General features: G+C 51.0%; 1 protein-coding gene across 1 annotated transcript in view; it reads left to right on the forward strand.

Moving 5' to 3' along the window:
* The first annotated feature begins 2,095 nt into the window (after positions 1–2,095).
* FNDC1 (fibronectin type III domain containing 1) overlaps positions 2,096–13,814 on the forward strand; it is a 72,460-nt gene continuing 60,741 nt past the window's right edge. Inside the window, 5 exon segments of the mRNA XM_087817786.1 lie at positions 2,096–2,194; positions 6,372–6,559; positions 6,561–6,601; positions 6,604–6,665; positions 6,667–6,781. Coding sequence (XP_087673912.1) covers positions 2,096–2,194; positions 6,372–6,559; positions 6,561–6,601; positions 6,604–6,665; positions 6,667–6,781 — 505 coding nt within the window.

The raw sequence follows: 13,814 nt of genomic DNA on the forward strand, positions 1-13,814 counted from the left end.
AACGACAGTGATCGGTCAATCGCCAATAATTGTGTGGACCAGGGAGCGTGTGGGGAAATGAAATTATGCCCACCACCAACTTCCTGACACATCTCCTGCAATGTGAATAAAGGAAACAAGTGTGTTTTTTACTTTTACCTCCTCTCCTCACTCCACCTCCTTCTGTTGAAGAGTAAAGAAGAGTGGAAACCAGCCAGAGGAGAGAGAATGCTAATGCTGGAACATTAGCATTACATAAAAGGTTTTATGTAAGAGCGGGAATGCTATTCAAAATATGTAACAGCCTGTATTGTAATGTAAATTATCATGTAAAGCAGAATTAAATTAATTACCACCACCTGTTTTATAGGATCTTAGGAAGGAAGATTACTTAAGTAAATAAAGTTGTGTTGTTTTGTTACTAAGATACGGGGAAAGATTGCCTTCCGTGTGCCAACTTATAGCCCAGCCAAGAGCCAGAGAAATTGCCAAGAACCTGAAATAGAAAAGGCTGGTCGCCAAGGCCTCCAGAATGGTGGGCTGATGAGAGGGGACGTCCCATGCTTCTCACGGTTCACAGTTAAGAATGGTGTTTGCCCTGTGTAGGTTTCTGATAGATACAATTCATCAATTTATGCAATCTCCCTTGTGTTTTGAGTTTCTTAAAAAAAATTTTTTTAACATGAGAGGATGATGAATTTTATCTAATACTTTTCTGAGTCAAATGAGAAGGCTTTTCTTCTGTTATCTATTCATGTGGTAAATTACACTTATTCTAAAGTTAAACCTCCCCTGAATTCCTGGGAAAGAGCAAATTTGGGCAAGATATATTTTCTTTTTTATGCTTGGCTGGATTTGGTTTGTTAATGTATATTTCATCTATTCTCAGCCATTATTTCTTTGAACATTGCTTCTTACCTGTTCTGTCCTTTTCTTCTGGGACTCTTTTTTTTCATATCTTTTTCTTTCTTTATATTTTCCATTTCCTCGTATCTCTGTGCTGTAATCTTGATAATTTCTTTGGGCTAGTCTTCCATTTCTCTAATTTTCCCTTCTGCCATATCTAATCTACTACTTAGCCATCTACTCAGCTTTTATCATATGGTGATATCTTCCCTTCTTATGTTATGTTGGCTAGCTAGTGTTCAAACCATTATTTATTTTTATTCTATTTTTATTTCTTTAAACATATCACATATATTTTGAATCTAATAATTCTAATATCTAAAGCACTTAGGAGCCCAAATCTTGTTTTTTCTGACTCTCTTTATGGTGTTTGTTTCTTTAGGAGTTTATGAGCTCACATTTAATTGATCTTAAACTGTGGAGAACCTGAGGGCCTAAACTGGGGATTCTTTCATCCAGAGAGGTTTTGTTTGTTCTGCTAAGGACAGAAGAGGTCTCTGACCTAGCTCACTCAGGACTCCAGGCTGATGTAGGGGCTGGGGGTGCTCAGATTCAGTCTCTGTCATGTGGGAAGCCCAAAGATTAATGATAGGGCCCATTAAAAGCCACTTTGCCATCACACATATACCACATTCTGCTAATTCTACCTCACAGTATCCTGTCTGTGAATTCTTGTCTCTGCCAGAGCCTCCATTCAGGACCTCAGGCTTCTCTTCTAAATTATTTCCGCAGCCTCCTAACTGCCTTGCTGCCTCACTTCCTCCCCCATCCAATCAGTTCTGCAGCCAGTTGTCTAATTAATCTTTCTAGAGCACAATTCTGATATTTATAGTGTAAATCCCTTAGGTTTATATCACTTGTTACCTTTTGAAAAAAAATCCTCACCTGAGGATATGTTTTCATGGATTTTAGAGAGAGAAGAAAAGAGAGGGAAAGGGAGAGGGGGAGAGGGAGAGAGGAATTGCTGTAAGAGAGACACATTGGTCTTGCAGCTCACAGAGGTCATGGGAGACTTTGTTCTGAGCAGAACTGTGAAGGATAGAGGGCAAGGCAGAGGGAACAGGGGGAAGGATCAGCTGGTGCAAAGCCCTGTGGGAGGAGGCAGTGGGGGACTCAGGACTGAAAGAGGGCAGGGGTGGGAGCACGTGGTTATTGCAGCCAGAGGTGCTGGTGAGTTCTGTGGAGGGCAAAGGCTCTAACTCCAAAGGAGATGGAGGAGGCGTGGTGGGAGAAGCCGGAGAAGCCGGAGAAGCCAGGACAGTACGAGTGTCAGGAGCAAAGGAAAGGGCGCCTCCAGAAGGAGGGAGAAGTGCAGGGCTGAACGCTGCTGAGCTGGCACAGAAGCATGGCTGGAGCGGGGACAGAGAGACAAGGTCCCTTCCCAGAAGGGAGGTGACCTATGGAATAGCTCGAGGATACTTTTTCTTTCCGAGAGTATCACACAGATAATGACTATATCGAATTCACGGGTTCTGCTGGAGACGCACACAGGATTGACTGGTACGAAATCATAGACCGTTTCTTCCTGGGTGTCGGCTTCTGTGTAGATTGCAAAGGATGCGAGGAAAACGGACTGACTCTGCCTCTCACATGCAGCCCGAGAGTTGGTATTAATGAGAATGTGGAAAATGGTGCATTTTCTAAAGTCAGGAAAATCCAAGTGTAAATAAAGAGACCTGCTCCGAAATGCCTCCCTGCGGATATGTGTTTGCTGTTAACTCTGCCCTGGAGAGCTGCTCTGCCAAAGGCCTGTGATGCAAAGGGCACTGAGTCTGCAAAGGGAATATCAGGGCTGCCCCCAGCTCTGCCGCTTCCTCACTGTGTAATCAGGGGCTGGGCCTTATCAGCCACTCACATCTCAGCTAGGAGGAGGCATCAGATCTTCCGGGGAGGAATGTTTGATGGGTGGGGGAGGCAGGATGCCAAAGGGTACCATGCCTGGGTGAGTGGTATGAGAGGACACTGCCTGGGGGGGGTGGAAAGGGGCAGGGGGTCGCCACTGACAAACTGTCTTCACCACCTTCTCCAGGGCTGGGGATGCTGAGCAGCACGGTGCTATAGCCGGAGGTGGGTGTTCTCTGGGAGAGAAGGGTCCTGCTGGGCACCGGGACTTCGCTGGGTCTCTCTGTGGCTTTCCTGGGAGCAGCCCGCTGAGTGCGGATGGCAAAGCTGCCAATGTGCAAGGTCTGGGGCCCGTGTGGCTGGCGTGACATGTTCCCCGCACAGCAGCTCTGTGCCCTGTGCCTCTGGAGTACCCACCAACCAGCCGCAGGGCTCCGTTCTCCTTAGGAGGGTGGGCGGCCAGGCAAAGAAGGGCTGGAAGGCAGCCAGGCATGTATTTTCCTAGCCTAACGCCTGGGCCAACTTCTAAACCTGCCAACTGCAACTTGAAGAATGTACAGTTGGAGATCTCGTCCCACCCTGATTTGTTAATGCCTCCTCCCCAAACCAGGCTCTTCACTTCCACGGCGTTAGAGAGAGCACGCCCCCAGGCCTGCCTATAGAAGTACACACACGGTTAAAAACCCCCAGGGGAAAAGAAAATAAGAGAGAGGCAACATTTAGCGCAGTTCCCATCAGCTTTATGGCCCAACTATGATGGTGATCTAGAATGCACATAATTTATTTTTTTTGGTTTGTTTCTCTCTTACTTTGACTGTGAGCTCTTTGAGGCAAGAGCTGCCTGAGTCTCAGTCACATTTATATCCCCAGATCCTAACACATTACTTGGCACAAAAACAGGTGTTCTGTAAGGTCACGTAAAGGAATAGATAGTGAATGATTTCCATCGCAGTGGCTCAAGCCCTATGCCCAAGGACAAGCGGTGCAGGGTGGAAATGGAACATCTAGCTGCTCCCACTGCGGTGCGCATGTCTCAGGATTTGGGCCACGAGACAGAAAGCTAGGACGCAGGCCTGTGGGCTTTTACATCAGGGCAATCGAAACCTTCTCAACTCGAGCCCTTAACAATTCCTATGCTGGGTTGCGATTCTGACATCTTAATCCCTCAGGTTTCACTAATTCCCAGTCTATTTGCACAGGGGAACTTGCCTTGGCACCGCCTCCCAGTGAGACAAGTTAGAACTTCTGTGCAGAGGAAGCCTGTTGCAGGCAATGATGGATTTATGGCTTTTTTTTTTTTTTTTGAGAAGCATCGTTTCTTTCCCACCCCTTCCAAACCCTGAGAAGATGGGTGGTGTGATACTGAGGTCTTGTGTAATTGTTGGCTAGGAAGGATCGCTCACCATGTGGATGGAAAGGAGGTGCCGCTGCTAAATCCATGTTGGACACGGGGCCTGTGAAACAGACGCGTGCTCTCCACCTCCACCCTGGGGCTGTCATTGAAAATCTGACAGAGGGGGTGTTCAGAGGTGCCACGGTGCCACGGAAATGGATGTGCATTTGGAGTCAGATGGTTTGCACTGGGCTCTCACCCTCACCAGTCCCTACTGTGGGGTGGACGAGCCACACAACCTCTCAGAGCCTTGGTTTTCTCTCTGTAAAATCCGATTAGAGCCGCTAAGGGTGTTGTAGGAGCCAGAATAAAATGGATTGTGCTCAAGGAAAGTTTGGTGAACATTATTTTATTGCTGGTGAGAAGCAATCCCTGTCTTCTTTCCCCCACGGCAAGGTGAAGTCTACATGCCTACCACTATTTTCTTTCTTTCCACCTTCCCTCTGTTTATGGAATCCTAGAGACAGTTTTCCTCCAGATCTGTCCTGTCTGAACTAAAGATTTCCCCAGCCACTCAAGTATCGCGGGTACTCCCTCCCCCCCCCTCATTCCACTCCTACACCATCTTTTAAAAGTTGAGTGCATGTCACTATTGTGTGTGAGTCTTGGGTAAGTTGTCACGGCACACAGATCTGTTCAAACGCGGTGCTTACAAAGGACTTAAAGAGTCACGAGAGCCCAGCTGAAGCTGGAACAAGATTTGACCTCAGACGATGGTGTGAGACATGCGCTGTCAAAACTCCACTGGAGTTTCTCCTGGACGGTCGTTTGCACTTGGTTTTCATTTATCCACACGAAACATGAGACTAGCATTCAGATTCTACCCTACCACATGGAAATGTCATGCCGACACGTATGGAGAGCGCTGGACTCTCTGAGTGTGTGGTTATTTAAAATAACTAGAACCAGAGATACTGCGTGTGATCACAGACTACACGTGAAGCTGGAAATAAACCACAGGAGCACCTGGGGGCAGGCTAGTAAAGGACCACAGTTAAACAGCTGATGGCATCCACTCTGTTTGGTTTTGAGAAACAAAATAGAAGCAACGACCAGGAGCTTAAGAAATTATGTGAAAATAATGAAGTCTATCAGGACAGTAATGACAACCGAGTGGACTAAACATTGACTAGAAGGAAGAAAACTTCAGAGAGCTTATGTTTTTGTTTTTTCAATCCTCACCTGAGGATATTTTTTCCATTGATTTTTTTTTAGAGGGGAGGGGGGAGAGAAAGACAGAGAGAGATCGATTGGTTCTGGTCCTCCCGGCAGACTCTCTAATCCCTGAGCCAAACTGACCAGGGCGAGAATTTATGTTTTTGAGATGGTCATGCTCAGGGCAGATGACAATGACCTTTAGGTTCGGTGTTTGGAGTCTTTTAAACCTCAAAGTAGTGATACCTTTGACGTTTCTTACCAGACGAATGAAGAAGGAACCCTCGCTGGGAACCAGGAGAAAGATGTCCGGAGCGAGGGCTGTGGGGCCCTGCTCTTTGCGGGTGCCCGCTGGGCCAGAGGCACCAGCCAGGGCTGAGCGGCCAGGGTGCTGCTGTTTCGCTTCAGAAGAGGGGCGCCGTGTTTCCTGTGCCAGCCTGCAACTCCCCTACCGTTGTTCCCTCTCTGCAGAATGACCCGAATCCGCGCGAGTGTTGGGGGGTCCCTACGGAGGGGGCTCACCTCCAGGCTGTCAGCTTCAGCCACCGCAAGTCCGCGCGCAGAGGCCGGGACCGCAGCGCGCGGCGCCCCCGTGGCCTCCAGGGGCGCCCCGAGCCACGCGGAGGCGCCCGAGGGTCCCAGGCCGGGGCTGACCGCGCGCCGCCAGGGTCCGGCAGGGAGACCCCGGCCGCGCGCGGGGGGCGGGGGAGGCAGGGCGGGCAGCCCTGCGCGGGGCTGCGCGCGGACAGGCGGCGGCCTCCCTAAGGAGCTGGTGCGCCCGGGGCGCGGCGTCCACGGACGGGCACCCGCTGCGGGGGGCGCGGGGGGCGCGGGGGGCGCGGAAGGCGGCGGGGAGCCGAAGGAAAGACCACAACGTGCAGGTGGAGGCGAAGGCGCTTGTTCCCCGTCCCCAACGATGAAACCAGAGGGATTTGTTTAAGGGGACGGGGCGTTCGTGGGCTTGGCAGCGCCTGGACGCGATGGGCCTTTCCCGAGCCAGAAAACCAGAGAGGTTAGACAGTGGGAGGGACTTCCCCGGCCACTTCGTCCCACACTGCAATCCTGAATTTTCGGAAACGCCGAGCGGGACTCCTAGGCGATCCGGAGCCTTGAGCCCGGGCCCCCGCCCCGCCGTCCCCCCGCCCCGCCGCCGGCAGGGGGCGCCCGCGCGTGGCTAAAAGGCGCGGTCGGTGGCGGGCGGCCTCAGTGCGGAGCTGGGCGGCCGGGGCGCGGGCGCGGAGAGAGCAGCGCGGGGCGGGGGCGCGGCGGGCACAGCGCGGAGCGCAAACCTGCGCGGACGGCGGGGACCCGACGGCGGCGCCTCCGCATCCCCGACTCCGGCCCAGCGCCCACCGACCGGCCACCCCACCCAGCCCGCCGCGCACCCCGGGCTCCCGATGGCGCCCGCGGCCGGGGCGCCCCGGGGCGCTCGGCGCCTGCTGCCCTGGGCGGCGCTGCTGCTCCTGGCGGCGCTGCTGCCCGTCGTCGCCTCGGCGGGGGCTCCAGGTACGCGCAGCCCGGGCAGGGCCGCCGGGCTCCCCGCGCCTGCTGACCGCTGCTCTGTCCACCTCCGCGCACCACCCACCCCGCCTGTCGCTCTGGGGCCACCGCCCTGCGCTCTGTCGGCTGCGTGTCCTGTCACTAACCTGTGCGTCTTCGTCGCTCACGGGTCAGGGCTCGGAGGTGCGGCCGGGGACGCGGAGTCCGGGCACCCGCAGTCCCGCCAGCGGGAGGAGGGAGTGGGGACGCCGTGGGCGCCCGGGGACCTCAGGGCCCTCAGTTCCAGCCTTGACAGCGGACGCCCAGGACTCGGGAGACTTGAGCCGTCTGACCTCCCCCGGGAGATTCAGGCGCAAGTGGGGCGGGGGCAGAAAAGCGCCTTCTTGGCGTTGCCGTGGGGGTGGGTGCTGCTTTCCTTCGCCCAGCCCCCCCCTCCCCGGCGTCTCACCTGCCCCGCGGCTGGGGTCCCTGTAGGTGGCACAGGGGCGGGGAGACCTGTCCAGAGCCCCGCGGGTGGCCGCGGGCTGTGGGCACTCTGGCGCCCGGGGGAGGCCGCGCATCCCGGTGGGAACTCGGGGCTGCGAGGGGCGCTCGTCTTGCGCGCAGCGAGAGGGGAGCGGGGAGTCGGTTGGGGAGACGCGCACCCTGCCCCCCAAGGCGGAGGCTGGGCACCGACGGGAGGGGCGCTTTCTCCGGGTGGCATGTGAGCCACGCTTTTCGGAAAGTGCCAGCGTGCCGCGGTCGGACTGCTCGCGCGTCCCCGCGGAGAGACAGGGTTGCGGCGGGGTTTTGGGGTTTTGGGTGTTTGATTCCAGCGCCTTTGGTGGCCCTCGTTCCCACGTCCTGGGCTGGCATCTTCAAACCCGAAGCCGTGGGGCTTGACTCACGTCATCGGTTTGCAGGAGTCCAAGAAGGCGACCTTGCCCAATACTGTTCCCTCCCGGCTGGGCTGTAAGATTCCAGAGGCCATGCCAGCGAGGGCCGCTTTTTAAATGACGCTCTTCCGTGTCTCCGTGGCCCTCTTACCGCACGGGAAAGGGCGAGTGCCGGGGTCACTGGTGGGTGCTCAGGCACAATGCTTGCTTCAGGTTTGTGCCAAGTGCTGGGATGCCAAATGTCACTTTTTTTTTCTTCCCCCCCATAAAAGACTCTACCAGTGGTAGGTTTTGTTTTCCTCTCCGTTAGAGATCTCCAGGAAAGCAGTCACGGAATATTTCCTACAGTACTGAACAAGAATAGAAGTACTTTAGAGTCTTTCGACTTCCCCACCTACAACCCATGGCTTTTTTTTTTTTTTTTCCCCCCTCTAAATTAAAATTTTCTGAATGCTGAAAGAGTTTTTGTTTCAGAAAAAGGAATGAAATGGAACGAATGGCAAACTGCCTTCATGATGATTACAGCTTCATTGCTGTTAGATAGCACTGCCACCCGCCTGTGGTCCCACTGAGCGTGTCTGAGGTCGCCCCTCGCTTGTGGCACCTCCCTCCGTCTCTGGCCTTCTGCTCTCTTCATTACTAAGCAGGGAGATGGTGGAGCTGGGGCTCTTGCTGGCACTTCTGTCTAGTGTGTTGACGTGGAATATGCAGTAAAGTGATGACTAGACTAGAAATGGACAAAGGAGGACAAGTACATTTTGAAATAGATATTTACTGTGTTCAGATGAAATAATAGAAGGGAGAAACAGACCTGCGGCGAGCTCCCCATGCTGGGAAAGAGATCATGGGGCACATAATTTATTTCATCTGCTCCTCTGGAAGGCTTCCTGCCTGTATTCCGGGTCTGACGGCATGGCCATGGCCACAGTGCTCCCTCTCTGGCTGAATTAATGCGTGTGCCCAGCCAGCTGCTAGAGTCAGGCCCTCCCCTGGCCACCAAACCTTTGGGGCCAGAGTCCCTGTAACGGAATCACGAGGAGCCACATTACCAGTGGCAGACCACCACAGCTCCGAGGGACTTTCCTTAAAATAGAGGTGATCTGCAGGGCACACTGAAGATCTAGATAAGCCCTTCAACTTGGTGGTCAATTAAAATATAAAATAAGCAAGTGATTCCTGACCGACCCCCCCCCCCCCCCGCCACACCACAATGGTGCTTGCCAGGAGACATTTTTCTGAAAACATGTGGAAATATACACTCTCACGTATTTATAGTGGTTATCTTAGGGTAGTTATGGGTGATTTCTATTTTTTCTTTAAAGCTTAAAGACCCTTTCAGGGAATCTGCAAGGTTAAAACTGTTTTCAAAGTAATACTAAGAGGCTGTCTGCCTTTTCTGCCGCCTCGACATTTGCAGGGAAGGTGCACAGCTTGGGAAAACCGCTGGTGCTTTAGTGTGAGTCTAGGTACTGGCACCATAGTGAACTCATAGTCACTGCACTTTCAGCCTTTGATGTTAAGAAAAGAGATGCCAGTTTCCATTAAGAATGTCCTTGGTGCAACAGCAAAAATTAATTTTTCCAAGTCTCTACTCTTGAATGCATGTCTTTTTAATATTCTGTGTGGAGAAACAGGGGAGGCACACAAAGCACTTCCTCTGACTACCCAAGTTCAATGGTAATCCCAAGGAAAAGCACTTGTGTGATGGTTTGAGTTATGAACTGAATTTTGGTAGCTGCTTTCCCCCCCAAGAACACCATATTTACCAGAAAGAATGACTGCAGACAAACCAGTTATTCTGACTTGGTATTTGGCAGACAACTTCTCAAAAATCAACAAAGGGGGCCTGCCACTACTAGTAAAATAACCGCTGGCATGTCTTACCAGTGATAAAATTTGAGCTTTCAAGTGAAAATTAGAATTTTGCCATCTCCAACATCATAAATTTGAAAGCTTTTAAATACTTAAAACCGTTTCTAACAAGATCAGTGGTGATATAAATGAATGTGATTTTTAAATAGTGTGTTATAAAGCATGTCAACTTATATAACCAAGTGAATCAGTAAATCCAAGTGACTGATGCAGAGTGTTACAAAATCGTGCCTGGCTAAACGATCCACTCAAAGTTCAAGAGAGCCCAGTGGACTTTTAATGTAACAAAGTGTGAAAATTTTTTTTTATATGGTTTCAGATTCTACATTACAACTAACCTTGAAGAATCTATTACTTGATGAGTTTTGGTGTAGTATCAAAGATTTTCCAAAATTACCCGTAAGGCTGTTACAGTACTATTCCAACTGGAGGCTGGGTTTTCTTCATATATTTCCACCAAAACAACATACTGCAGTAGACTGAGGGGATAGTGGATAGGAGATCCTGCTATCTTCTATTAAAGAGATTTGCCAAAATGCAAAACAGGGCCACTCTTCTCACTATTTCTGTTTTAGAAAAGTTTTCTCCCCCCATAAAATACAGGTTTGTTTGTTTTTTATGTCAATATGTAATTGTTTACTATTGCTATTTTAAAAATAAATTAATTAACACAGAGTTTAACCTCTTCTGGGTTTTAATTTCTGGTCAGTAGTTATTGGTAGATAAAACCCCCATGAACCACCTCTGTAAGATCATTAGTTTAAGAGTAGAAAGGAATCTGGAGAACAGAAAGATTGATAACCAGGTTTATTGATGGGAAGTAGGTTCAACATCAAGATGTCTGGATTGGAGCCTTGGTGCTGTCATTCACCCGCTGTATGGCCTTGGGCCAGTCGGTCTCCACTAGATGAAGTGAATGGGTAAATTCCTTTCACCTGTAGAAGCTCTCAAGGGCTTTCCTGTGGCCCAGCCTGCCACCAGCTCTGTAGTGTCTCCCTGCTACTTCTGTTCTCTTTGAGAGGAGAAGGTGAATATACCCTTTCCTTGTACCTTGCGCCTTGGCGCCCACCCAGATGAAAGAACTTTTATTCATCATCTGAGTACACAGTTCATTACTGTGGAATTAGAGGTTGTAATAGGGTTGCAGAGAGACAGTTCATGTCCCTGGAAAGATATCACCAGCCAGTCCCAGAGCATTATCAGTGTGTCTTACCAAGACCATCATATCTCTAAGTCATAAAGGCCTATTCCCTGAAAACAGGCAGGGGAGGAGGTGAGGACTGGCAGGTTTGTATTAGTTTCCTATTGCTGTTGTAACAAATTATCATAAACTTAGTGGCTTAAAACCAAACAAATTTATTATCTTGTTGTTCTGGAGGTCAAAAGTTCAAAATGGGTCTCAGTGGGCTAACATCACGGGCTGTGTTCCTTCTGCAGGCTCTAGGGCAGAATCCAGCCTCACCTCTCCCAGCTTCTAGAGGTGCCCGTGTTTCTCCAGTCACAACCCCTATCAGCAGTCGCTCCACTTCTATCCACAGGTCTCTGAATTTCCTGTCTGCTCTTCCACTTACAAGGACCCTTGTGATAACATTTGACCCACAGGACAATCTCCCCATCTCCAGACCCTTAATCACACCTGCTAAGTCCCTTTTGCCATGTGAGGTCACATGTTTACAGGTTAGAGAGATCAGGCCATGCACATCTTTGGGGGCCACTATTCTGCTGCTGCAGGGTGAGGGTGGGTTTCAGGGGGGAGCTCCATCATGTTTTGCTGGCTGAGGAGAAGACTTCTTTTCACTGTTCCTTATGGAAATTGGAGATTTCTTGAGTTACAATTAAACCTCTTATCAGGAGCTTTTATTTTAGTTAGAAAATACAGAGGTGGGTATTTAAAGGTATAAAAATAAAGGATATAAAAGAATATATATGTATATGCATTTACTTGTTAATAGAATATTTATGTTAGGTTACATTAGAAACTGAAACCTCGGGTACCTTTGAGGAGAGCTGGGTGGCTGGGGGTGGGGAGGCATATTGTTTCAGTATTTCTGTTACCAGTTTAGTAGACACATGCTAGAGCATTTGGGATCAGGGAGGTACTGGTTATACGTATGAATGAACACCCTTCTTTCCTTCCTTCTAGAACTTATCCTTGTCTTAGTTACAAAGAATATGAATTAATTCAATTTTTGGGAATTGTGTTACTACTAATTAAGAAATTTCTCCAGTATGGAACAGATGGTTAAAATTTAGAAATTTTGAATATGGAATTTTTGTGCTACTAGTATTAGGTGATGTCATGCGGAAGGCAGATTTTCCTCCCAGATTTTCTCCCAGTTCCTTTCTTTTCAGCTCAGACCCCTGTGGGTGGCAGCGCTTGCGCCCCGGGGCCCTTAGAGGGCGCCCCTGGCCTTCGGGCAGCTTTCCCACTGCCTGCTGACCCTGGGAGCTGTGGTTTTGAGAGTTAAGAGAATTAGGTCAAACGTTCAGTTACCTGCTTTGGTTTTCCCTTAGCGTTTGTCTGTTTTTCCAATTCTGCTACTTATTAATTTTTAACTGACCGTTGGTGAGAAAGAATTCAAAGCCTAAACCTAAAGCTGGGTCAGCAGCCCTTTAGCAGGTTCCAGGCAAAGCTGCAGCAGCTGGAGGACTGTGGAGGGACAAAGGACACCCGAGGGGTGTAGTTGCCTCCAGGGCACCGAATGTCAGCTTTGAGTGAGTTTCGATTAATCAGTCTCATTAAGTATCCCCGCGCAACCCTCAGTGGATGCAAATCCGAAGGCAGGTTTATAACCGTAGCAAAACCCCCGGAGAGCTGCTCATGCTCACAGTCCCCTGCTGTGGTCTCCGGTACGGAGCTGGGTTTTGACAGCGGCCGGCCATTTGTTAGAGAAGGAAGGCAAGGAAGGGCATTTCAGCGGAGGAACAGACCATGCTGCATGTGTGAGGCATGGGAACAAGAAGGCGCCGTGACGCGTTTGAGGAAAGACTCAGCCCCTGGGGTCACAGGGACATTCAGGGTCAAGGGGTCAGCAGCAGCCAGCTCACGAAGGTCCTAGAGTTTGACCATAATCCAAAGCAACAGTGGCCACTGAAGGAGTGTCCTCGGTGTGGCACATGGCGGGGTGGGTGGAAGGCTGCACGGGCCGCTGAGGGGCGGACCTCGCTGGAGGCAGGCGGGGCGCAGATGGTGCCTCCGTTCATTGCGCTTGGGGGGGCCGTCTCTTATATCTGCTTATTTATTTGCGGTTGAGGGGTGGTTCTTCATTACAATACAGACCAAGCTGACTGTCTTTCCCTTCAGTCCTACCTGAAACGGCTCGCATGTTCTAGAAAAGTCCCCTTTTGGAAGGAGTTCCAGGGTACCGGGAGTCTCAGGCACTCACCGGTGGGCAGACTGGCGGTGGGGCCTGCGGAGAGTTCAGCGCGGTTTCCCAGGGGAAGATGGTGCGCGTCATTTGAGGAGTTACTGAAACTCCACCCGGTGAGCCACTGCATTAAAGAGGAAATCAGTGGATATAATTTATGTAGATTTTTACAGTCTAGAGAGTGACACACCCCTGTGAAGGTCACCTAAAAGTCAACTCCTTTCAGGGCCCAGAAGCCATTTCGTTGCAGACTGATGGCTGGTTAGAGCCTGCAGACCTGAACTGGGGGTGAGCCTGTGCAGCTCTCAGAAGAAGGGTGGCAGTGGGTCCCCCGAGCGCCAGCGCTGCGGCTGGAACTAGTAAGCATCGTAGCAAACAGTGTGACCAGGGTATGTATCCATGGCTCCTGGTCTGAGATGACACCAAGTTGGGCTGGAGATGAAAACCCACTGTCACCTGTGGCCAGATCCCCCAGGGCTGGGAAGGGTGAAAGAGGCCAGAGACCCCAAATGGTCAGGTGTGGCCTCGCAGGAGCTCGAGAGAAGTGACCTCCTCCAGGTCAGCCATGGGCAGCTGGGCAGGCAGGGCCCTGTAAACTGCATCTGAAGGGCCAGGTCCAGGGCTGCTTGTGACGACTGGGTCACCTGGGGTGATAGAGGGGAAGCTGCCTCATGGCACTGGTTCATGAGGGCAGCAAGGCCTCGTCCTCGAGTGTATTATGAAATGCGATTCAGCCTCTCAGGTCGGCGACGGTGCAGCCGTGTGGTCGTCACCCCGAGGCTTCCACACAAGGTGGAAGGAGGGTCTTCCACAGAAGCCGCCGGCGTATTGTTTGCTGTGGCTCAGTTTCCAAGAAGCCTGAAGTGGTCGCTTCATCACGCGTCCCCTGTGGTGCGCTCTTTTCTCCCTGGCTTAAGGGCCAGC

This window comes from Miniopterus natalensis, chromosome 5, assembly GCF_054644295.1.
Source record: "Miniopterus natalensis isolate mMinNat1 chromosome 5, mMinNat1.hap1, whole genome shotgun sequence".
NCBI lineage: Eukaryota > Metazoa > Chordata > Mammalia > Chiroptera > Miniopteridae > Miniopterus > Miniopterus natalensis.